The sequence below is a fragment of the Aristolochia californica genome, unplaced genomic scaffold (genome assembly GCF_029961685.1).
Source record: "Aristolochia californica isolate CCGP_79_NKW_82.1479 unplaced genomic scaffold, dmAriCali1.0.hap1 SCAF_2, whole genome shotgun sequence".
NCBI classification, from domain to species: Eukaryota; Viridiplantae; Streptophyta; class Magnoliopsida; order Piperales; family Aristolochiaceae; genus Aristolochia; species Aristolochia californica.
Genome location: NW_027181881.1, coordinates 37,645,570 through 37,670,552, shown reverse-complemented (window position 1 = coordinate 37,670,552; position 24,983 = coordinate 37,645,570). Strand labels below are relative to the sequence as shown.

Genomic DNA, 24,983 nt, shown 5'->3' with positions numbered 1-24,983 from the left:
AGAAGTGGAACCTTTCCCTTGGACTTTTTTTTTGAGAACCGTCAACTATGGTAACAAACTTGTGTGAAAGACTCGGAGATAGAGAATGTAATAAATTTTTGTTACCAGTAAGATGCTCGGAGGTTCCTGAGCCAATTATCAAAGAAGAAGATGAGGCAGATAGCATACCTGAAATGATAGTGGCAGTAGTAATTGCGGAGGAACTAGGAGAAGAACCCAACATTGTCTTCATTTTCCGAAATAGCTCATACTCTTCATCAGTAAAAAAAATTTGTGCTGCTGATTTTGTGGGTTGTTCTACTTTTGTATCACTTATAAAGGCTTGATTAGCCCTTGTCAATTCTAACTGTCCATTGGCTTTATGGCATATTTCTTTATAATGGCCATATTGTCCACAATAAGTGCATTCCCTGTAATAGCAATGATCTATAGTGTGGCCAAATGTTTTACAATGAGTACATTCTTTCCCATTTTTTTTGCCAGCACCAGTCCTTCCACCTCTTCCTCTGCCTCCTCTATAACCTCTACCTCGACCTCGGCCGCGGTCAGATAATGATCCTCTATGATCGAAATACATAGCGGATGATACGTCAGTAGTGGAGGAAGAAGTGTCTGGAATACGAAGTAGTGTTGTGCATACATCATCAAAATTGGGGACAGTAGAAGCTCTCAAAAGTTGACTCTTGGCAATCTCAAGATGGGGTTTAACATTTGCATAGCAGTAATTAAGGCTTCCTTCTATTTGTCTAGGATAGAAATATTTGTGGTTGAAGGCTGAGCTAACTTCCACTCTTAAAGAAAGCCTCTAAAGCGGGCCAAGTACTCATGGATATTTTCTCCTTGTTTAGTATTCAACATTCTCTAGAGAATATCATATGGTCTATGTAGAGTATCCGGGCATGAGTATAATTTAGCACATGTCTCCCAAATTTGTTTAACAGTGTCAAAATGAATAAAATTATTCGAGACATGTTCTTCCATGCTATTGATTAGCCAAATAATCACCAAAGTATCATTTTTCAACCATTTGTTATAAAAAATATCATCTTCATCAATAGGTGGTCCTCGGGTGGTGAGATGACCAAGTAGGTCTTTTGTTATAAGGAACCTCCGAACCGATGTGGACCAACTCATAAAATTTGATACCCCACGTAAGGGTATGGTGGTGATTCTTAGTATATCACCCTTGATATTCATATTATCTTCAGCCATGATAGGCCCTTCTTCAAAAAATTCTAATAATAACACCAAGCAGTACTTCTTCAATCAACTCGATGTATGGGGAATTTTAGCATTGATGCTAAATTATTATTTTGATTTTTTCCCTTGAATTCCACTCATAATAAACTCAATAAAAATATTTTATATCAAGGAACTCTTATCCCACAAAAAAAAATTCCAATAATCTGATCATGGACTGGTCTCGGTAAACAGAACTTCCAAACCGACAAAACTATTTTAATAGCTCCTTCCAGATAGAGAGGCGTGCATATCCATAATATAATATGATGAAAGCAATCACATACTCATCCTTTAATCATCTTCTAAATTCTAAAACCAGTAACATGGAAAGAAAAAAAAATTGAACACCTATCTCTTAGCTTGTGTTCTTCCTTCATAAAAAGAGCCTTCCTTGACTGATGTTGATCATGACTTCTTTAGAGAATTCCTATGACGAGGGATCCTAAATATAATGCTCTGATACCATGTTGAATTTAGGATCCCTTTTCCATAATTCCAAACAAGGGAAAGAAGAAATAAAAAGAAGAAAAGGGAAGAAGAGCTCTTGGGTAGAGAGAAGAAAAAATAAAAGAGAAAAGAGAGGTTGCGTCAAGCAAAGAGAGAGAGAGAGTAACTCGAGAATGAGATGTGTAACTTGATGAATTCTGAATTACAACACCTCTATTTATAGTAGAGGATGAGGTAGAGTCCTTATACAATTAGCCTTTCAATCCTAATTACATTCCAACTCTAACTCTCTAAGACAAGTCTATTCAAACCAATCAACTAGAAGACTAATATGAGTTGAACTAGAACTCTTTCTTCATTCACATGAATATAAGGGAGGAGGCCAGATCGTGGCCTTATCCTTGTGGGTCCTTCATGATCTTCCAACTCATCTTGATAAGGTTGACAGCTCATGAGATATTTGTGGGTCCCACTTGATCTTCAAGTCTTCAAACTCATTTCAGCTTGCGCTTCTTAATACCTTAACTCGTGCTTGCATAGGTGTGGACTCTTCTTGATGTCCCACGTCCTCATGGTGGGTCCCACCAGCTCGAGCACCATGGTGGGTTCCACATTGTAACGGTTACAATCACTTTAGAGCAATACCAATAGATACAGTACTTAAAAATATAGGATTGTGCCAACATCCAGCTTGAGTCAGGTCTTTTTATTTTTCACACGAAGCATTTTTTATATGGGCTACCCTAAAAAAATGAGTAGTCACTTTGCTGCACCCTAAATTTGGACCATTTTTTTGCCTTTAAATTGAGCAGTGTGATTCAGACTATAATCATTTTAACTTGTGTATGAAGTTTTTTACAAAATATCCAAGTAAGAAGCAGAACATGATGAGAATAAGATAAAAACTACAAGTAAAATGTGAACAAGAACAAGATGAATCAAGGCAAGGCAATCAAATTTTCTTTTTCAAGCCACATAAGATTAGAATTTCTTTTCAAGCATACAAGGTTCTTAACCAAGATTATTTTTAAAGGGAAGTTATAAACACTACATTGAGGGAGAGTGTTAAAAGACACCCATGTGTGTAGGGTGGCATGACTACTAAATAAGGAGAATTTTCATAGAGATGATATAGAATTTTAATTATGCAAGCAAGTTTATCTTCTCTGATGGTTTTTTTTCTTTTGAAGAATGTTGTGTTAAGTTGTGGAGCCTAATCAACACCCTATGTTAAGTTCTGAAGCCTAATCACTCTTGTAAAGTAGTTGCCCTAGTTTTCTCTTTATAATTGAGGAGGCACCACTATTAGGGTTTTATCATAGATCATCCAAGGAGTATCAGTTACGATCGAGAGAGGTTAGAGAAAAACAACACCTATAAGAATGTGTGATCTTTATTTGTAAACTATTTCATCTTCGTAGTGGACTACTGCAACGGTGAAAGATAGAACGTTGTCTCATCTTGAGGTGAACTTGTATAAATGTTGTTGTGTATTTCTGTGTTTGCATTTTCCTTCTTCTACGTTTATTATTATTGCTCTCGTTAGTTTGGAATTAGAACATCTAATTCCTACAAGTGGTATTAGAACTTTGGTTCGTGATTGAGAGCAATAGCCAGCGAAGAAGGTTCGACACTTGGAATCAATAAGTTCAACGGTATGACTTTTGCGTTTTGTAGGATGCAGATTGAAGATTATTTGTATAGTAAAAAGTTACACGCACCACTTTTGGATATGAAACCATAAGGTATGAAAGATGATGAGTGGAATTTCCTCGATAAACAGGTGTTGGGAGTAGTCTGATTGACATTGTTGAAGAACGTTGCTCACAACATGGCATCGGAGAAAACCACAGCAGGCATGATGAAGATTTTGTCCGACATGTATGAGAAGCCTTCTGTAAATAATAAGGTACATCTCATGAGAAAACTCTTCAATTTAATGATGACAAAAAATACATCAGTGGCATTGTAGTTCAATGAGTTTAGTACGATTGTTAATCAATTAACCTCCATTCAAATTAAATTTGATGATGAGGTTCATGCTTTGATTTTTTTGGCATATCTGCCAAATTGTTGGGAGCCTATGAGGGCTGCAATTAGATACTTTGTAGGCAACGAAAAGTTAAATTTTAATGATGTTCGGGATACTATTCTGTTAAAGGAAGTTAGTAGAAAAGACTCCGGAGAATCGTCAACATCTAATTCTGCCCTAAGTGGCGATACTAGGGGCAAGAACGTTGAGAAGAATTCTAATAAGGGCAATGGTAGAGGGAAGTCAAGGAATGGTAGAAGCATGTCCAAATTCAGAAGGAATGTGGAGTGCTGGAATTGTCGTAAGTCTGGTCACATAAATAAAAAATGCAGAGCATCAAAGAAGGATGAAAAGAAAAATGATGTTGCAAATGTTGTGTCTGAAGAGGTACAAGATGCTTACTCTTGTTGGTTGATAGCCCTATTGACTTTTGGGTGTTAGATTAAGTATTGATACTAGGGACAGGAACGTCGAGAGGAATTCCAACTAGGGTAATGGTAGAGGGAAGTCAAGGAATGGTATAAGAAAATCCACATTCAGAAGAAATGTACAGTGCTGGAATTGTGGCAAGTCTGGTCACATAAAGAAAAATTGCAGAGCACCGAAGAAGGATGAAAAAAAATAATGCTGAAAATGTGGTGACTAAAGAAGTACAAGATGCTTTACTCTTGTTAGTTGATAGCCCTATTGACTTTTGGGTGTTAGATTAAGGAACTTCTTTTCACACCACCGCATACCGCGAGATCATGGAGAACTATGTTGTTGGATATCACAAAAAGGCGTATCTTGCTGATGCAGAGCTTTTGAATAATGTTGGTATTGGTAATATCAGTTTGAGGATGTCAAACGAGCCTGTGTGGAAAATTCACAAGGTGAGACATGTACCAAAACTTATGCGTAATTTGATCTCAGTAGGTCTGTTTTATGATGAAGGTCATAATGTGGCTTTTAATAGTGCTGCATGGAAAGTCACTAAGGGAGCCATGGTTGTTGCATGGGGACTTAAAACTGGAACTCTTTACATCACTTCCAGTTACAGAGACACGGTTGTAGTTGCTGATGTTATTACTGATTCTGATTTGTGGCATAATAGGCTCGGTCACATGAAAGAGAAGGGAATGAAAGTGCTTCAGTCCAAAGGGAAGCAACCAAGGTTAAAAATTGTAAATAACAGTTTGAGTGAAGGATGCATTTTTGGAAAGAAGAAAAGGGTTAAATTTTCTAAGACTGGAAAGGAGCAAAAGACAACAAAATTAGTGTCGGTTCACACAGATTTGTGGGTGCCCTCAACTGTTACTTCCCTTGGTGGTTCTAATTACTATGTGACAATTATTGATGATGCATGCAGAAAGGTATGGGTATATTTCCTAAAAAATAAATCTAATGTATTTGACACATTCAAGAGATGGAGTGCAATGATTGATAATGAGACATATTTGAAGGTGAAGTGCTTGCAGTCAGATAATGGGAGAGAATACATAGATGGTGATTTCAAGTGATATTGTGCTGATAATAGAATTAAGATGAAGAAGAGAGCATTCCTGGAAAACCTCAACAGAATGGTGTGGTAGAGAGGATGATTAGGACTTTGAATGAATGTGATATGAGCATGAGATTGCACGCGGGATTGCCAAAGATGTTTTGGTTTGAGGCTATTAGCACTGTTGCCTATTTAATGAACAGAGGCCCCTCAACATCATTGAATTGAAAAATACCAGAAGAGGTCTGGAGCGGCAAAGAGGTCAACCTTTCTTTCTTGAAAGTTTTTGGTTGTGTTTCTTATATTCATATTGATTATGCTATTAGAACTACACTTGATGCTAAATCTAACATATGTTTCTTTATTGGCTATGGTGGTACCGAGTTTGGTCATCACTTCTAGGATGACCAAAGTCTTAAGGTTATCGGATGCGAGGATGTGATCTTAAATGAAGGTGCCCTGTATAAAGACAGGTTGAGAACATAGTCTTAGAACACAAGTATGAATCCAAGAAGTCAGAAGTGATTCAGTTGAGAGATCTTTTGGTTATTGAGATGGAGAATATTGCTCAGGAAGAATAGAAAACCATGCCCACAGAAGTAAATCAAAACATTCTAGTGACTGAACTTAGGAGATCTACCAGAACTAGCAGACCACCACAAAGGTATTCCCTTGCACTGAATTATATTTTGTTGAATGATAAAGGTGAACCAAAGAGTTATGAGGAAGCTATGCAAGTTGATGAATTCCCTAAGTGGGAGTTGGCCATGAAGGATGAGATAAATTCATTGTTATCCAATCAAACATGGCAGTTGACCGAGTTACCAAAAGGGAACATGATGGATACAAGCGATACAAGGCGAGATTAGTGGTAAAGGGCTTTCAAAAAAAAGAAGGCATTGACTACACTGAGATTTTCTCTTCAGTAGTGAAATTGACTACTATTAGAACAGTGCTTGGACTAGTGGAAAATAAAAACTTGCACTTAGAGCTGTTGGAAGTAAAGACAACCTTTCTTCATGGTGATTTGGAGGAAGAAATTTATATGATGCAGCCACAGGGATTCAAAGCACAAGGAAAGGAGAAAATGGTGTGCAAACTTCAAAAGAGCTTGTATGGTCTTAAACAAGTTCCGAGAAAATGGTATAAGAAGTTTGACACCTTTATGAGTAGTAATGGTTTCTTGAGGTGCCAGGCTGCTCATTGTTGTTACATGAAGAAGCTTGATGACTCCTACATCATTTTACTGCTATATGTTGTTGACATAGTGATAGCAGGTTCTTGCAAATAGGAAATGGATGAGTTGAAAAGGGAGTTGTCCAAGAAGTTTACAATAAAGGATTTGGGTGTTGCAAAACAAATGCTTAGGATGAGGATTACTAGGAACACTAATGTCTTGAAATTGTCACAAGAAGAATATATGAAGAAGGTGTTGAGCAGATTCAACATAAATGATGCAAAATTAGTGAGTACTCCTTTGGCTAGTTACTTTAGGCTATCTAAGGAGCACTCACCTTCTACAGAGAAAGAGCGAGCCCACACAGCCAATGTGCCTTTTGCCTCTGCTATTGGAAGTCTCCTATATGCTATGGTGTGCACTAGACCAGACATTGTTCATGCAGTGGGAGTTGTGAGCAGATATATGAGTAATCCAAGAAAACAACATTGGGAAGCAGTGAAGTGGATTCTCAGGTATTTGAGAGGGCACTACAACCTCAACATTTTATTACAGAAAGTCAGACTTGGGATTATAGGGTTATGTAGATTCTAAAATGGCTGGAGACATTGATGGTAGGAAGAGTACTACTGGATATGTATACACATTGGGTGGTACAGTAGTTAGCTTAGTCTCTAAGTTGCAGAAGATTGTTGCTCTTTCCACTACTGAGGCAGAATATGTCACCGTGACTGAAGCCGGCAAACAGATGGTATGGCCGTAATCTTTATGGGAAGAATTAGGTCTCAAGTATGGGAAGAATGTGTTATATTGTGAGAATCAGAGTGTTATTCATGTACCATATTGATTTTCAGGACTCCATGAATTTAGCTGATGGAGAAAAAGGGAGAAAAACCCATTGGGAGAAAACTAGAGCAAGAAGGTGTTGATTTTCAGGACTCCATGAATTCAGCTCATGGAGAAAAAGGGAGAGAGACCCATTGGGAGAAAACTGGAGGAAGAAGGGCTATGGACTTGATTCTTAACCCTCCCCTTGAATCTCTATTTATAGATTTATGAAACTACTGTATTACCATAATACCCCTGAACTTAGGTTTCAGGGTTTAGGGTTTTAACCCTGGAACTTTAACTTAATTACATCAATGCCATCTCTATGAGATGATCTTTTATTTACCATCCTGCCATCATTGTATGTGGGCCTATGGGCCTTCCATTTGATCTGTGGGCCTTGAGCCCGTCTTCTACATCTCTTGGTTGCATGGGTCTCCCTTGGTCTTATGGATATGTGGGCCTTCCTTGGTCATGTGGGTTTGGGCCCTATCTTCCAACACTCCCCCTCAAGCTAGAGGTGAGATAACATCATGAACTCCCAGCTTGCTGCAAATGATGTATAAAATCTTTGTATAAATTGGCACATCTTCCAACACTCCCCCTCACACTGGTGCTCTAGTTCATGAGGCCCAGCTGGCATAATATCAGTGAGAGTAAATCACTCCTAGCCACTAAGACATTGCTTTGAAGTGTTCAACTCCACCACCGTGTCCTTCCATAGGACAACGACTCTCAAGTGGTAGAGTAATATATGATATTAATGGGGGGTAGTAACATAAATGTAATAATAAGTTCATCCGTCATGGACTTCCAACCACAAATATTTTTGATATTTTTTATGGGGATAAAGCTCCTCCATCATGGACTCCCAACCACAAATTATTTTGATATTTTTTATGGGGATGAAGTTCCTCCATCATGGACTCCCAACCACAAATAATTTTGATATTTTTGATGGGGATGAAGTTCTTCCGTCATGGACTCCAAACCACAAATAATTTTGATATTTTTTACGGGGATGAAGTTCCTCCGTCATGGACTCCCAACCACAAATAATTTTGATATTTTTGACAGGATAAAGTTCCTCCATCATGGACTCCCAACCACAAATAATTTTGATATTTTTTACAGGGACAAATAAATAATGGTATGAGGCTACCTCTTCTTCAATAATAATGTCTCATCAAAAGAGACACAATAGTAGCAACTGAAATGGGTTTGGGCCCATTTAACATGAATCAAAACAATCCTTATAAAATGACCCATGAAATAATCCAATGCACATATCTATTCTAAATAATATGTTGACCAAGGAATAATCAGTCCATGCTTCAAAAATAATAATCCAGCCGGAGAAAAAATTTACCGAGTTGTGCAAAATATTTATAAAAGTTGGGCACGTATATAGAGACAAAAAATAAGTGGCCTGAGTCAACTTGATCCGGACCCGAGTTGACCCGATCTGGGTTGACCCAAAAATAGTTGGTCCGAGTTGACTCGGTAAGGAACAAAACAGTGGTTTGTTGGGTTGCTCTTGGCCCGATCCAGGTTGGGCTGGAACAGTGTGGGCCGGTAGGCGTGTTGGAAGATAGGGCCCAAGCCCACACGACCAAGGAAGGCCCACATATCTATGTGTATTATAAGATGGGTCACAAGACCAAGGAAGGCCCACAATATGGGTCCAAGCCCATAAGAAGTAGGACCCACCATGATTACCATGAGTTGGCATCCTTATCACATAAGTTGGAAGACCAAGGACTCACAAAGGCATCTTTATCTTATGGTCACGTCTTAGAAGAGTTCTAGTTTGAGTTATGTTTGTATTTTATCAATATTGAGTTATTTAATTATACTAGGACATATCTTTAAGTGTTAGAGTTTGGGTGTAATTGGGACAAAGGTAGTTTTATTGTAATTGATCTCTACAACCTTCCTCTATTATAAATAGAGGTTTTTGTACTCTGGTTATAATAAGTTAATGAAGTCAATGAAGTACTTCTCTTTTCCATAAATTCAACATGGTATGAGAGCAGGTTATGTGAGTTGACTTGGTCAACCCATAGAGATAAAGAGATCGTTTTCTCTAAACCCTAAGTCTAGGTTCGTAGTTATTTTTTTTAGTCCCTACACCTGTAGTTTTCATTGCGATTTTTACCTCTATACTGAGATTTTCATATTACTAATTATATATTGACAGAAAGATATTTGTGTCTAATTTCCAAAGAAAAATATTTTTTTCCAATCGGAGTTATCTACATAGAGATATCGATATTTTAATGAGTGAATGACATATTACAAAAGAGGTTCGACCAGTAGCAGAATGCTTCAGCATCATCCAAGGTATTTTATACACTCAAGAACTAGACTTTATATGGAAAAATATATATCAAAAGAATGATCTGTAAGTCTATTATGTTACCTATTTAACCAATTTTTTATCTGAGACATCTACAAATAGAAATCGATATTTAAAGCAGCAAAGGTCAGATTGCAAAAGAGGTTCGAGCAGCAACAAAAAAAAATTCAACTTCTGAGGTATTTTACGCTATCAAGAAAGAGACTTTATATGGAGAATTATATATCAAAATAAATATATGTAAATCTATTTTCTTACCTATTCAACCAATTATTGAAATGATTTTCTTATAAGGAGACATTGATCTTGGAATAGTCAATGGTCATGCAGGAAAAAAAGGAGAAACAGTACTTAGATAGGCTAGATGACAGAGACAAAAATCTATGGAACTACTTATCTTATTATAATTATATTTTATGAATAAAATCTATACTTGGATGAAATTTATTTAAGTCTAGTTTCAGAAGCAGAAAATTTCTTGTCAATCTGATCTATATTAAAAGATATATTCGCATTGGAAGAATCAAATGTCATGTTGGTATTCTGTAGTATTGACAAATCAGAATTTAAGCCGATTGTTTTGCATCACTATTTGAATTGATATATCAGAAAAATATTTCACTTCTCCATGGCTTAAGGGCATATTACTACATCTCTGTTATTTGGGCTTATTGCTACATCTATGATATTTGGTTCAAGTTGTGATCATTGCCATTACATCCCAACTTGAGGGGGAGAAGTACAAGAGTACAAGAAAGAGGTTTTTTATTCCATATGTTGTGGATAAATTTATGTGACCAAAATTTTCAAGAAAGGGGTGCATAAAAGATGAAACTTCTGCATCTAAGAAAAAATATTTATATTGGATTATGATTATTTCATGGGTCCTTCTACAAGGTTTATTATTTCGGTTCGCATTATATGTGTTGGAAGATGGTCATGTTACATTCAGTTGCAATTATTATGCCTCTTTGGAGACATTATTATTGTGTTGCAGTTATTATTCATAGGCCATGTCTTCCAACACAAAGAATCATGTTTATCATGCCAAAATAAAGCACATATAGGTGTGTTACCACTTCATCGGATCGAATCTTAGCTCTTGAGAAGATTTGAGGAAGTCAGAATCTCGTTGATATGTTGACAAAGACTATTACGATTGAGAAATTGAAGTTGTGTGCACCTTCAGTTGGACTTTTCTCTGAGGATTGCAAAGTTATTGCCGTTGTAGAGGAGATATTGTTGATGGATTTATCTCCAAGTGGGATATTGTTAAGTTTTGGAGCCTAATCAAAGCCCTATGCAGAGTCTAATCAACACCCTATCTTAGGTGGTGGAGCCTAATCATTCTTGTAAAGTGGTTGCCCTAGTTTTCTCTTTATAATTGAGGGAGCGCCACTATTATGGTTTTCTCATTGATCATCCGAGGAGCATCAGTTACGACTGAGAGAGGTTAGAGAAAAACAACACCTGTAAATGTGTGTGATCTCTCTTTGTAAATTATTTCATCTTCATAGTGGATTATTATAGGAGCGGAAGATAGGACGTAGTCTCACCTTGAGGTAGACCTGTATAAATCTTATTGTGTATTTTCGTGCTTGCCTTTTTCTTCTTCCACGTTCATTATTATTGTTCTCGTTAGTTTGGAATTAAGACGTCTAATTCCTAACATGTAGCCTTGAGCGCATTGTAGTCACTATAACCACCTTCCCATAACTATAAATACAGCCTCAAGGTATGTGTAGAGCATTCAAGCCTTTTCCTATTAGCTCAAACTCATCCTTACATCTGTCTCTCTTTCCTCTTCTTTTTCTCCCTTTATTTCTTCTCTCCTCTCTCCCAGAGCTAGAGTTCCTCTCTTCTCTCCTTCCCTTGAGATATCTTCTGTTTATGTGTTGGCTCTAGAAATCAACAAAAACTTTCATTTTCTTATCTCAAATGATTTTGGATGCTTGGGGGAGGTAGAGAGCACAACTTTTCATTGTATCAGAGCTTGGTGTATGATTTGAGGCACAAAACAACTTAAATGGACAAGGATCACATGCTGAAAAACTAGTTTTTTTGTTTTGTTTTTGAGAAAATGATTCTGCCCTCATAAACAACAACCAAATCGAAGCTCAAAATCAAGGAAAAGTACTCAATATTTTCATTTTGAGTTGTTGATCACAATGGTAGATCACTAACAGATTTTGGAGGCCTATAAAGCCTTTTTTTTCCTAGTTGTCTGACCGATTGATTTCATCTCTTTTGAATGGAGTTCTCCTATATCTCTTTTGCGTTAAATGGCCTTCTAGCTTTTCAAATGTCCACTTGAACGATTGCTTCCCCAAAGCTTTCCAATGTTCTTGAACTTGATCGTGTGGACAAAAGTTGTTTCATTGTTTGGACAATTTGCCTTCTACCTTGAGCTGCCTTTTAGTCTTTTATGCAGGGTTGTTGATACGATCTAGCCATTCAAATGGTTATTCTACCAATTCCTTTATTTTATTCATGTTTACTTGATTCATATAATTAACAATTAACTGTTTTCTATCATCAAAAGTGTCGTCAATCTTGTATCAAAGAAGATAGACAATAGAACCACTTTATACTCAATGGCTACTTGCGTATGAGTGGCTGATTTTATGTACATAACATTCACGAGGAAATGTGCATTTATTGGAAAATCCATGGGAAACCAAATTGTGTTGCAACCAACCAAGCTTCTACCAATAGTGAAGATAAGATAGAGAACATGCCTAACACATCTAGCGGCCACAAAACTATATCCAAAGAACACTATGATTTAATTCAACAGATGAAGATTATAATGATATCTCCCTTGATTAAGACATCTTCCACTAATGCAACTAAAACAATCTCATATGATCTCAGCTACTTCACCCTCTAAATCCTAGATTATTGACTCTGGGGCCTTTGAGCATTTGATAGGCAATGGTAATTTTTTGAGTTCTATCTTCCCTTGTTTGACAAATAAATTCGTTTCCATAGCAGATGGATCCCAAACCAAGGACCCAAGGGATGGAGTCCACAAATGCTACACCCACATTACACTTACAAGATGTGTTTTTTGTTCCTTAGTTTCCTTTAAATTTTCTATCAGTTAGTTAGTTTTGGAAGATAGGGCCCAAACCCACACGACCAAGGAAGACCTACATATCTAAGAGTATTGTAAGATAGGCCACATGACCGAGGAAGACCCACATATCTAAGAGTATTGTAAGATGGGCCCAAGCACATAAGAAATACGACCCACCATGATTACCACGAGCTGACATCCTTATCATATAAGTTGGAAGATAGAGAAGGACACACAAAGATAACTACTAGCTAGTTAGAAGATCAAGAAGGAATCTCAAAGATAACCATGAGTTGGCATCTTTATCTTATGGTCACATCCTAGAAGAGTTCTAATTTGAGTTATGTTTGTCTTTTATTTATATTGAGTTATTTAATTATGCTACAGTTTATCCTTAAGGGTTAGAGTTTGGGTGTAATTGGGACAAATGTAGTTTTTTTGTAATTGAACTCTAATACCTTCCTCTATTATAAATAGAGGTTCATGTACTCTGATTATAATAAGTTAATAAAGTCAATGAAGTATTTCTTTTTTCCATAAATTCAACAACACAAAACCGACTTTACTACGATTCCTAAGTTAGGAACGTTTAATTTTTAAACAGTAACTTCTAAACTTCGTCTTTCTCCCCGCTTCCAACCAGATCGAAAAACCAGAGGAAAGCTTCCAACCCGATGATAAATCTTGACAGCTGAAAAGGGAAACTTTCCGCCCGACGGTAACTCTGGCCATCTGAAAGTTTTAAAGAACATTCTGAAGTAGAAAATCAATCCTGCAGAAGATGTATTTTCCAGTGTGTCTTCTTCGGCAACGGTGGGTCGTCTTCCCCGACGTCGAAGCTGTAATGGTCTCTCAGTGGAAACAGTCCAAAACAGAAACAAGATGGCGAAGAGATTGTGAGATTATCAAAGTTGTCTGGCAGCAAAAAAAATATTCTCTTGAACGACAATCGGTAGGAACGCTTGGCCACCTCCTCGCCGTGAGAATTTGTCTTCTCTAGTGCAACGAAAAAATACTTCAAGTTGCAGCAGAGGCTATTGGCAACTATCTCATATGGACCCAATGCAAATGGCGGAGTCCACACTCCAGACCATGCCACTAGAACTCCAAGCTTTGGAGCCAAGTGGTGGAGTCGAAGCCAGAGTCGGACTCCGATTTTCCTCGGAAACGAACGAGGTGGGTGTTGGGCCCACGGTCTCAATAGTTCCCCTCTTCGGCCCAAAAATACAAGTGGCAGATTAATGGGAGAAAAAAATTGACCTCTATCTCAACAAGCTCTAGTAGTAAAATAATTCGAAGAAAGAAAACAGTACCATTTAAATAAACCACGAATTTTACCAGCTAAAAAAAACAACAGTATGAGAAAATAAAAATAATATGTTTCTAAATATTGAAAAACCATACTTTGAGTCTTGAAAATAAAAGTTCTTATACCATGTTGATTTTCAGGACTCCATGAATTTAGGTCGTGGAGAAAAAGGGAGAGAGACCCATTGGGAGAAAACTGGAGGAAGAAGGGTTATGGACTTGATTCCTAAACCTCCCCCTGAATCTCTAATTATAGATTTATGAAACTACTGTATTACAATAATACCCCTGAAGTTAGGGTTTATGGTTTTGACCCTAGAACTTTAACTTAATTACATCAATGTCATCTCTATGAGATGACCCTTTATTTACCATCCTGCCATCATTGTATGTGGGCTTATGGGCCTTCTCTTTGATCTGTGGGCCTTGAGCCCGTCTTTTATATCTCTTGGTTGCGTGGGTCTTCCTTGGTCTTATGGGTTTGGGCCCATCTTCTAATACACTTGGATATGTGGGCCTTGCTTGGTCATGTGGGTTTGGGCCTTATCTTCCAACAGAAGGGTTATGGACTTGAATCCTAACCCTCCCCCTGAAACACTATTTATAGATTTATGAAACTATTGTATTACAATAATGCCCTTGAAATTAGGGTTTAGGATTTTAACCTTGGAATTTTAACTTAATTTTATCAATGCCATCTCTATGAGATGACTCTTTATTTACCTTCCTATCATCATTGTATATGGGCCTATGGGCCTTCTCTTTGATCTATGGGCCTTGAGCCCGTCTTTTATCTCTTGGATGCATGGGTCTTCCTTGGTCTTATGGGCTTCAGCCCATCTTTTAATACACTCGGATATGTGGGCCTTCCTTGATCGTGTGGGCATGGGCCATGTCTTCCAACACTAAGAATCATGTTTATCATGCCAAAATAAAGCAATCTTAGCTCTTGAGAAGATTCGAGGAAGTCAAAATCTCGTTGATATGTTGACAAAGACTATTACGATTGAGAAATTGAAGTTGTGTGCACCTTCAGTTGGACTTTTCTCTGAGGATTGCAAAGTTATTGCCATTGTAGAGGAGATATTGTTGATGGATTTGTCTCCAAGTGGGATATTGTTAAGTTTTGGAGCCTAATCAAAGCCCTATGTTGAGTCTAATTAACACCCTATCTTAGGTGGTGGAGCCTAATCATTCTTGTAAAGTGGTTGCCCTAGTTTTCTCTTTATAATTGAGGGAACGCCGCTATTATGGTTTTCTCATTGATCATTCGAGGAGCATCAGTTACGGCTGAGAGAGGTTAGAGAAAAACAACACCTGTAAATGTGTGTGATCTCTCTTTGTAAATTATTTCATCTTCATAGTGGATTATTGTAGGAGCGAAAGACAGGACGTAGTCTCACTTTGAGGAAGACCTGTATAAATCTTATTGTGTATTTTAGTGCTTGCCTTTTTCTTCTTCCATGTTCATTATTATTGCTCACGTTAGTTTGGAATTAAGACGTCTAATTCCTAACATGTAGCCTTGAGCGCATTGTAGTCACTATAACCACCTTCCCATAACTATAAATACAGCCTCAAGGTATGTGGTAGAGCATTCAAGCCTTTTCCTATTAGCTCAAACTCATCCTTACATCTGTCTCTCTTTCCTCTTCTTTTTCTCCCTTTATTTCTTCTCTCCTCTCTCCCAGAGCTAGAGTTCCTCTCTTCTCTCCTTCCCTTGAGATATCTTCTGTTTATGTGTTGGCTCTAGAAATCAACAAAAACTTTCATTTTCTTATCTCAAATGAGTTTGAATGCTTGGGGGAGGTAGAGAGCACAACTTTTCATTGTATCAGAGCTTGGTGTATGATTTGAGGCACAAAACAACTTAAATGGACAAGGATCACATGCTGAAAAACTAGTTTTTTTGTTTTGTTTTTGAGAAAATGATTCTGCCCTCATAAACAACAACCAAATCGAAGCTCAAAATCAAGGAAAATTACTCAATATTTTCATTTTGAGTTGTTGATCACAATGGTAGATCACTAACAGATTTTGGAGGCCTATAAAGCCTTTTTTTTCCTAGTTGTCTAACCGATTGATTTCATCTCTTTTGAATGGAGTTCTCCTATATCTTTTTTGCGTTAAATGGCCTTCTATCTTTTTAAATGTCCACTTGAACGATTGCTTCCCCAAAGCTTTCCAATGTTCTTGAACTTGATCGTGTGGACAAATGTTGTTTCATTGTTTGGACAGTGTGCCTTCTACCTTGAGTTGCCTTTTAGTCTTTTATGCAGGGTTGTTGATACGATCTAGCCATTCAAATGGTTATTCTACCAATTCCTTTATTTTATTCATGTTTACTTGATTCATATAATTAACAATTAACTGTTTTCTATCATCAAAATTGTCGTCAATCTTGTATCAAAGAAGATAGACAATCGAACCACTTTATACTCAATGGCTACTTGTGTATGAGTGACTGCTTTTATGTACTTAACATTCACGAGGAAATGTGCATTTATTGGAAAATCCATCGGAAACCAAATTGTGCTACAACCAACCAAGCTTCTACCAATAGTGAAGATAAGGTAGAGAACATGCCTAACACATCTTGGGGCCACAAAACTATATCCAAAGAACACTATGATTTAATTCAACATTTGAAGAGTATAATGATATCTCCCTTTATTAAGACCTCTTCCACTAATGCAACTAAAACTATGTCATGAATGATCTCAGCTACTTCACCCTCTCCATCCTAGATTATTGACTCTGGGGCCTCCGAGCATTTGATAGGTAATGGTAATTTTTTGAGTTCTATCTTCCCTTGTTTGACAAATAAATTCGTTTCCATAGCAGATGGATCCCAAACCAAGGACCAAGGGATGGAGTCCACAAATGATACACCCACATTACACTTACAAGATGTGTTTTTTGTTCCTTAGTTTCCTTTCAATTTTCTATCAGTTAGTTAGTTTTGGAAGATAGGGCCCAAACCCACACGACCAAGGAAGACCCACATATCTAAGAGTATTGTAAGATAGGCCACATGACCGAGGAAGACCCATATATCTAAGAGTATTGTAAGATGGGTCCAAGTACATAAGAAATATGACCCACCATGATTACCACGAGCTGACATCCTTATCATATAAGTTGGAAGATAGAGAAGGACTCACAAAGATAACCATAAGCTAGTTAGAAGATCACGAAGGAATCACAAAGATAACTATGAGCTGGCATCTTTATCTTATGGTCACATCCTAGAAGAGTTCTAATTTGAGTTATGTTTGTCTTTTATTTATATTGAGTTATTTAATTATGTTAAAGCTTATCCTTAAGTGTTAGAGTTTGGGTGTAATTGGGACAAATGTAGTTTTTTTGTAATTGGACTCTAATACCTTCCTCTATTATAAATAGAGGTTCATGTACTCAGATTATAATAAGTTAATGAAGTCAATGAAGTATTTCTTTTTTCCATAAATTCAACAACACTGAACCAGCTTTAATACGATTCCTAAGTTAGGAACGTTTAATTTTTAAACAGTAACTTCTAAACTTCGTCTTTCTCCCCGCTTCCGACCAGAGTGGAAAACCAAAGGAAAGTTTCCACCCCGATGATAAATCTCGATAGCCGAAAAGGGAAACTTTCCGCCCGACGGTAACTCTGGCCATCTGAAAGTTTTAAAGAACATTCCGAAGTAGAAAATCAATCCTGTAGAAGATGTATTTTCCAGTGTGTCTTCTTCGGCAACGGTGGGTCGTCTTCCCCGACGTCGACGCTGTAATGGTCTCTCAGTGGAAACAGTCCAAAAAGGAAACAAGATGGCGGAGAGATTGCGAGATTACCGGAGTTGTCTGGCAACAAAAAAAATATTCTCTTGAACGACAATCAGTAGGAACGCTTGGCCACCTCCTCGCCGTGAGAAGTTGTCTTCTCCAGCGCAACGAAAAAATACTTCAAGTTGTAGCAGAGGCTATTGGCAACTATCTCATATGGACCCAATGCAAATGGCGGAGTCCACACTCCGGACCATGCCACTAGAACTCCACGCTTTGGAGCCAAGTGGTGGAGTCGAAGCCAGAGTCGGACTCCGATTTTGCTCGAAAATGAACGAGGTGGGTGTTGGGCCCACGATCTCAATAGTTCCCCTCTTCGGCCCAAAAATACAAGCGACAGATTAATGGGAGAAAAAAATTGACCTCTATCTCAACAAGCTCTAGTAGAAAAATAATTCGAAGAAAGAAAACAGTACCATTTAAATAAACCACGAATTTTACCAGCTAAAAAAAACAACAGTATGAGAAAATAAAAATAATATGTTTCTAAATATTGAAAAACCATACTTTGAGTCTTGAAAATAAAAGTTCTTATACCATGTTGATTTTCAGGACTCCATGAATTTAGCTCGTGGAGAAAAAGGGAGAGAGACCCATTTGGAGAAAACTGGAGGAAGAAGGGTTATGGACTTGATTCCTAAACCTCCCCCTGAATCTCTAATTATAGATTTATGAAACTACTGTATTACAATAATACCCCTGAACTTAGGGTTTATGGTTTTGACCCTGGAACTTTAACTTAATTACATCAATGCCATCTCTATGAGATGACCCTTTATTTACCATCCTGCCATCATTGTATGTGGGCTTATGGGCCTTCTCTTTGATCTGTGGGCCTTGAGCCCGTCTTCTATATCTCTTGGTTACGTGGGTCTTCCTTGGTCTTATGGGTTTGGGCCCATCTTCTAATACACTTGGATATGTGAGCCTTGCTTGGTCATGTGGGTTTGGGCCCTATCTTCCAACAGTAGGGTTATGGACTTGAATCCTAACCCTCCCCCTGAAGCTCTATTTATAGATTTATGAAACTATTGTATTATAATAATGCCCTTGAACTTAGGGTTTAGGGTTTAGGATTTTAACCTTAGAACTTTAACTTAATTTTATCAATGTCACCTCTATGAGATGACTCTTTATTTACCTTCCTACCATCATTGTATATGGGCCTATGGGCCTTCTCTTTGATCTGTGGCCCTTGAGCCCGTCTTTTATCTCTTAGATGCATGGGTCTTCCTTGGTCTTATGGGCTTGGGCCCATCTTTTAATAGACTTGGATACGTGGGCCTTCCTTGATCGTGTTTATCATGCCAAAATAAAGCATGGGCATGGGCCATGTGTTCCAACACAAAGAATCATGTTTATCATGCCAAAATAAAGCACATATAGGTATGTTATCACTTCATCGGATCGAATCTTAGCTCTTGAGAAGATTCGAGGAAGTAAGAATCTCGTTGATATGTTGACAAAGACTATTACGATTGAGAAATTGAAGTTGTGTGCACCTTCAGTTGGATTTTTCTTTGCGGATTGCAAAGTTATTGCCGTTGTAGAGGAGATATTGTTGATAGATTTGTCTCCAAGTGGGATATTGTTAAGTTTTGGAGCCTAATCAAAGCCCTATGCTAAGTCTAATCAACACCCTATCTTAGGTGGTGGAGCCTAATCATTCTTGTAAAGTGGTTGCCCTAATTTTCTCTTTATAATTGAGGGAGCGCCGCTATTATGGCTTTCTCATTGATCATCCGAGGAGCATCAGTTACGACCGAGAGAGGTTAGAGAAAAACAACACCTGTAAATGTGTGTGATCTCTCTTTGTAAATTATTTCATCTTCATAGTGGATTATTGTAGGAGCGGAAGACAGGACGTAGTCTCACCTTGAGGTAGACCTGTATAAATCTTATTGTGTATTTTCGTGCTTGCCTTTTTCTTCTTCTACGTTCATTATTATTGCTCTCGTTAGTTTGGAATTAAGACGTCTAATTCCTAACATGTAGCCTTGAGCGCATTATAGTCACTATAACCACCTTCCCATAATTATAAATACAGCCTCAAGGGATGTGGTAGAGCATTCAAGCCTTTTCCTATTAGCTCAAACTCATCCTTACATCTGTCTCTCTTTCCTCTTCTTTTTCTCCCTTTATTTCTTCTCTCCTCTCTCCCAGAGCTAGAGTTCCTCTCTTCTCTCCTTCCCTTGAGATATCTTCTGTTTATGTGTTGGCTCTAGAAATCAACAAAAACTTTCATTTTCTTATCTCAAATGAGTTTGAATGCTTGGGGGAGGTAGAGAGCACAACTTTTCATTGTATCAGAGCTTGGTGTATGATTTGAGGCACAAAACAACTTAAATGGACAAGGATCACATGCTGAAAAACTAGTTTTTTTGTTTTGTTTTTGAGAAAATGATTCTGCCCTCATAAACAACAACCAAATCGAAGCTCAAAATCAAGGAAAAGTACTCAATATTTTCATTTTGAGTTGTTGATCACAATGGTAGATCACTAACAGATTTTGGAGGCCTATAAAGCCTTTTTTTTCCTAGTTGTCTGACCGATTGATTTCATCTCTTTTGAATGGAGTTCTCCTATATCTTTTTTGCGTTAAATGGCCTTCTATCTTTTTAAATGTCCACTTGAACGATTGCTTCCCCAAAGCTTTCCAATGTTCTTGAACTTGATCGAGTGGACAAATGTTGTTTCATTGTTTGGCCAGTGTGCCTTCTACCTTGAGCTGCCTTTTAGTCTTTTATGCAGGGTTGTTGATACGATCTAACCATTCAAATGGTTATTCTACCAATTCCTTTATTTTATTCATGTTTACTTGATTCATATAATTAACAATTAACTGTTTTCTATCATCAAAATTGTCGTCAATCTTGTATCAAAGAAGATAGACAATAGAACCACTTTATACTCAATGACTACTTGTGTACGAGTGGCTGCTTTTATGTACTTAACATTCACGAGGAAATGTGCATTTATTGTTCCATATTTCCTCTGTAACATATTCTACTTGGTGTACCCTCTAATCTCATTATGCTATGACCCTAGGAAGAATTGGATCTTTTTTGGCCAATAATCTCTCAACTTTGACAGAATCCATGATATCTCTAGCTATTTCATCATTTTCATCCACAAAAATTGCGTTCACCCCTTGTGTTATTTTCAACAATTGCATTCACTCTTCCCATTAGCCTTTGGTCGATGCTAGTCAAGAATGCCTAAACTCCTCCATATTGACTACCTTTGGTGTTATCTACCCACTTATGACACAAATATGCTATGTAACTTTCTAGTGGTTCATTAGTAATAAATATCGCCTTTGAAACATGTGCACATAGTATCCTTACAAACTTAAACTTACAACAAATGCACTAAAAACTATCATATTCCATATTGATCTATTATTACCTCAAGATTCCGTAAGTTTTGACTTGACCGACAATAAGTCGAAATAGTCCGTGCGTTCAATACGCGTTTGGCTTGGCTTCGGTCGGACCCATAAGCTCAATTTGAAAGGCTGGCTCCGGAAAAAATCTTGCCGCACAATCGCACGTGCAAAACATGTACATGACTTTTGTGCTGCTTTCATGATTTATAATTCCAACTCAGACGGTCGTCGGGGCAGCTGAAACTTGAAAGTGGCCGCCTTTACTCTCTTACCACGAGATTCTCTGTCCGCTCTCCCCTCTCCATCCTTTCTTGCTCTGTTTCTGGCAATGGCGGAAGAGCGTCAGACTCTCTTTTCTCCGTACAAGATGAACCAATTCAACCTCTCTCACAGGTATGTCGCCGTTATCTTTTCCTTGCTTTTTTTTGGGTCCTGCGTTTGAACCTATGGAGTGGATCGAAACAGAGAAACGAAAACGCAATCGCCATAAAGAAGCAGCCCAAGATTGATTCAAAATTTGCCACTCGTTTTCGTGAAACTGAGACGAAAGAAATTTTCTACTGTAGGAAGAAAAATTTTAGGGCGGTAGGAGCGCATTTATGTCTAATTTGATAGCCATTCTGCAAGCAATCTCTGAGAGCATTTATGTCTAATTTGATAGCCATTCTGCAAGCAATCTCTGAGCGCGAATAAGAGCCTTGTAAGGGCTCTCCTGGAGAGCCTGCTGTTGTGATCGTCATCTTAAGACCCTTGGTTAGTATATTTTCTGAGATACGACGAAAATCAGTCGAATGTAGGACTCAGATCTCTCCAAACTTAGCACAAAGAAATACTATAGTTGTAATTTTTGTCCACTTCGCCCTCAGAGAGGGACGCGATCAGCTACATCAGGCGGCAACAAGCTCGATTGCTGGCTTGGAGTTTCTTGAAGAAGGGTCGGCAGAGTCCATTGTGTGCTCTTTGATCCCAGAATCGATTAATTTCCATGAATTTTGTTTAATTATGCATTCTTACAGAACTTCAAAGTTTGTGAGCAGTCTGTGGTAGAGGCGTACCCGTTGGTTAGAATGAAACACAAGTCCGATTGGTCCGATTATTCCCTCTTTTATTGATCAGGCCGAACAAGCAGTTGAAATTTGTATAACGCATCGATTTGCCCTTGTCGTGACAAAAAAGTTGTTTTCTCTTGGCAGAATTGTGCTTGCACCCATGACCAGATGCAGATCTCTGAACGGAATTCCGCAGCCGGCCAATGTTGAATACTACGTACAAAGGGCAACGAAAGGCGGACTTGTCATCACCGAAGGGACCCTAATCTCTCCTACCGCGGGCGGGTAATTTCGTGACTTCTCTTACTTGATAAGGTTTTTCTGCAATGACAACTCCACAAAGGCCAAATTTCTGTTTCCCAAAAGTTCTATATTTAGGGATTAGGCAAATTTATTGGGGGCTATGAAAATGAATAACAAAATGGCCTCGTCAACCGCATGCTCTATTCTCACTATTATAAAACAATGAGATTCCCATCTGGGTGATTCTCTAATCTGATTATAAATTATTTGTCTTGGAAAAAGAGTCAGCAAATGCTATTATATGTGGGGGAAAAATACGATAAAGTTATGCATCGAAGAGCCCTGAAAGCCAAAACTTCCAAGTAGATAAGATGACCAGGTCTATATTAAGTCAGCAATTTCAGTGCAACTTACAGAACTTGTTTAACTTTGGTTTATCCAAGCACAATTGACTTACCCCAATTACTCCTTTTGAAGGTTCCCACATTGTCCAGGCATCTATACGCAGCAGCACATTGATGCGTGGAAGAAAGTGGCGGACGCTGTTCACGCCAAAGGCAGCGTGATCTTCTGCCAGTTATGGCACGTAGGCCGAGCCTCTAACCAAGGTATTATCTATTAAACGCCATGATTGATGCGAATCCTTCAAAATCGTCGATACCGCTCTGGGTCCTCAGGTAATCGTTGTTTGTGGTTTCTGGTTCAGTTTATCAACCCGGCGGGGCTGCTCCCATATCATCGACTGACAAACCCATCTCTGGGAGATGGAAGATCCACATGCCAAATGGAAAACACGGCAGCTATGCGAGGCCTCGACGTCTGCAAGCCTCCGAAATCCCTGAGATCGTTCAGCATTACCGTCAGTCTGCCTTGAACGCCATTAAAGCAGGTTAGAAATTGTGCCCACTGTACTGGAAATCCTTAGCAATGAGACTGCACTGCGTGGTTTTGGCGCTGGTACCTTCCCTTTGGCAATTCCAAGGAAAAAAAGCATTAAATCTTTCTGCTGTGCAGGGTTTGATGGGATTGAGATTCACGGAGCTCACGGGTACTTAATCGACCAGTTCCTCAAAGATGGAATAAACGACAGAACAGACGAATTCGGTGGCTCGATCGAGAACCGTTGCAAGTTCTTGCAGATGGTTGTCCACTCCGTGGCAACGGCTATCGGATCCAGCCGTGTCGGGGTCCGCATCTCTCCGGCTATAGACCACCTCGACGCCCGAGACTCGAACCCACTCAGACTCGGTCTGGCGGTTATCGACCGGCTCAATGCCCTCCAGACCGAGTTGGGGAACCTGGCTTATCTGCACGTGACCCAGCCGCGTTATACTGCTTACGGACAAACGGAATCTGCTCCACACGGAAACCAGGAGGAGGAGAGTCAGCTGGTGAGATCTTGGAGGAGAGCCTACAAAGGAACGTTTATCGCTAGTGGGGGCTTCACCAAGGAGCTTGGCATGGAAGCGTTGGCTCAGGGGGACGCGGACCTGATTTCATATGGTCGGCTGTTTATATCCAACCCGGACCTGGTTCGAAGGTTCGAGGTGAATTCGCATTTAACTCGGTATGTGAGGGCTACTTTCTATACACAAGATCCTGTTGCAGGGTACACTGATTACCCGTTCCTTGAAGATGGAGCGAGGAATCTGGGCCATAGATCACGTCTTTGATCTACGAATTCATTTGGTTCCACCGCTTATTAGGTGCTTTTGTACTTTTTACTTTTCAATAAAAGGGTTTATCTGTATTTTAATAATCACTTTTAAGAATAAGCTTTGCCTTGTATTTTAGACATGAAATGGTCATACCACTCTTACAGTGTAGGTCATATTAAGAAGTGCATAAAACTCTGTACTGCAAACCTAATTTTGCTCCTCCCTTAAACATAGGAAGTGCATAACAAGTTAAAAAGTTCTTGTTTTAAGGCATGGATTGCCCCTTGAAATAGAAAAATCAAGGTTTTTGGCTAAAAAAAAAACAGGTTTATTAGTTAGAGTACTGGAGTAAGGCTTTTGGCTAGAGTCAGTTCTCCCATTGGATTTCTTAGTTCAAACATAATGAAAGAAATTACAGAACATAAACCTTAACATTCATGATAGGTTTGCTTTTAGACAATTTTTTTATTTCTAATTCTTATCTCACATAAATTCTACTAGTATTAATAATAGGAGTTCAAATCAAAGCATGACTATATTACATATTTAAATAAACTCATATTTTTATTTTTAAAAGATTTTAAATTCTAAAAAAAATTACTGCTAAAACTTCATATAATATTATCATCTTATATTATGAATGAATTTAAAAAAAAAAACTAAATTATTCAAGAAAATAATATTGTCTTGAAAAATGAAATATATGGAAGCATTTGAAAATATGATAAGAATTAACTATTTTTATTGAATCTAAACATCAAGGTATTAAATTTAACTTTAACATTGTGATATTTTGGAATGAAATTTTTTATTAATTTTTTTTTTATAGATTATTTTTAAAATAATTTCTACCCTTAAAGAAAAATAA

General features: G+C 38.1%; 1 protein-coding gene across 2 annotated transcripts; it reads left to right on the top strand.

Annotated features, from left to right (window-relative positions):
- Positions 1 to 21,411: 21,411 nt before the first annotated feature.
- Positions 21,412 to 24,306, top strand: LOC137955978 (12-oxophytodienoate reductase 7). 2 transcript variants are annotated; one of them, XM_068803229.1, is made up of 5 exons: positions 21,412 to 21,558; positions 22,359 to 22,499; positions 22,935 to 23,065; positions 23,164 to 23,346; positions 23,472 to 24,306. In XM_068803229.1, exons 1-5 carry the CDS (start codon positions 21,494 to 21,496, stop codon positions 24,128 to 24,130), a joined length of 1,179 nt encoding a protein of 392 aa, XP_068659330.1. In that variant the 5' UTR covers positions 21,412 to 21,493; the 3' UTR covers positions 24,131 to 24,306. The 2 variants fall into 2 exon arrangements, with proteins under 2 accessions (XP_068659330.1, XP_068659331.1); XM_068803230.1 differs by lacking the exon at positions 21,412 to 21,558 and adding an exon at positions 21,855 to 21,918.
- Positions 24,307 to 24,983: the final 677 nt, after the last annotated feature.

Bases quoted from the DNA above. Each gene is read 5' to 3' on its own strand.
- LOC137955978 (XM_068803229.1), top strand. From the start codon at position 21,494: ATGGCGGAAGAGCGTCAGACTCTCTTTTCTCCGTACAAGATGAACCAA. The intron at 21,559-22,358 runs GTATGTCGCCGT...TTCTCTTGGCAG, and splicing joins CAATTCAACCTCTCTCACAG to AATTGTGCTTGCACCCATGA. The intron at 23,347-23,471 runs GTTAGAAATTGT...TCTGCTGTGCAG, and splicing joins CTTGAACGCCATTAAAGCAG to GGTTTGATGGGATTGAGATT.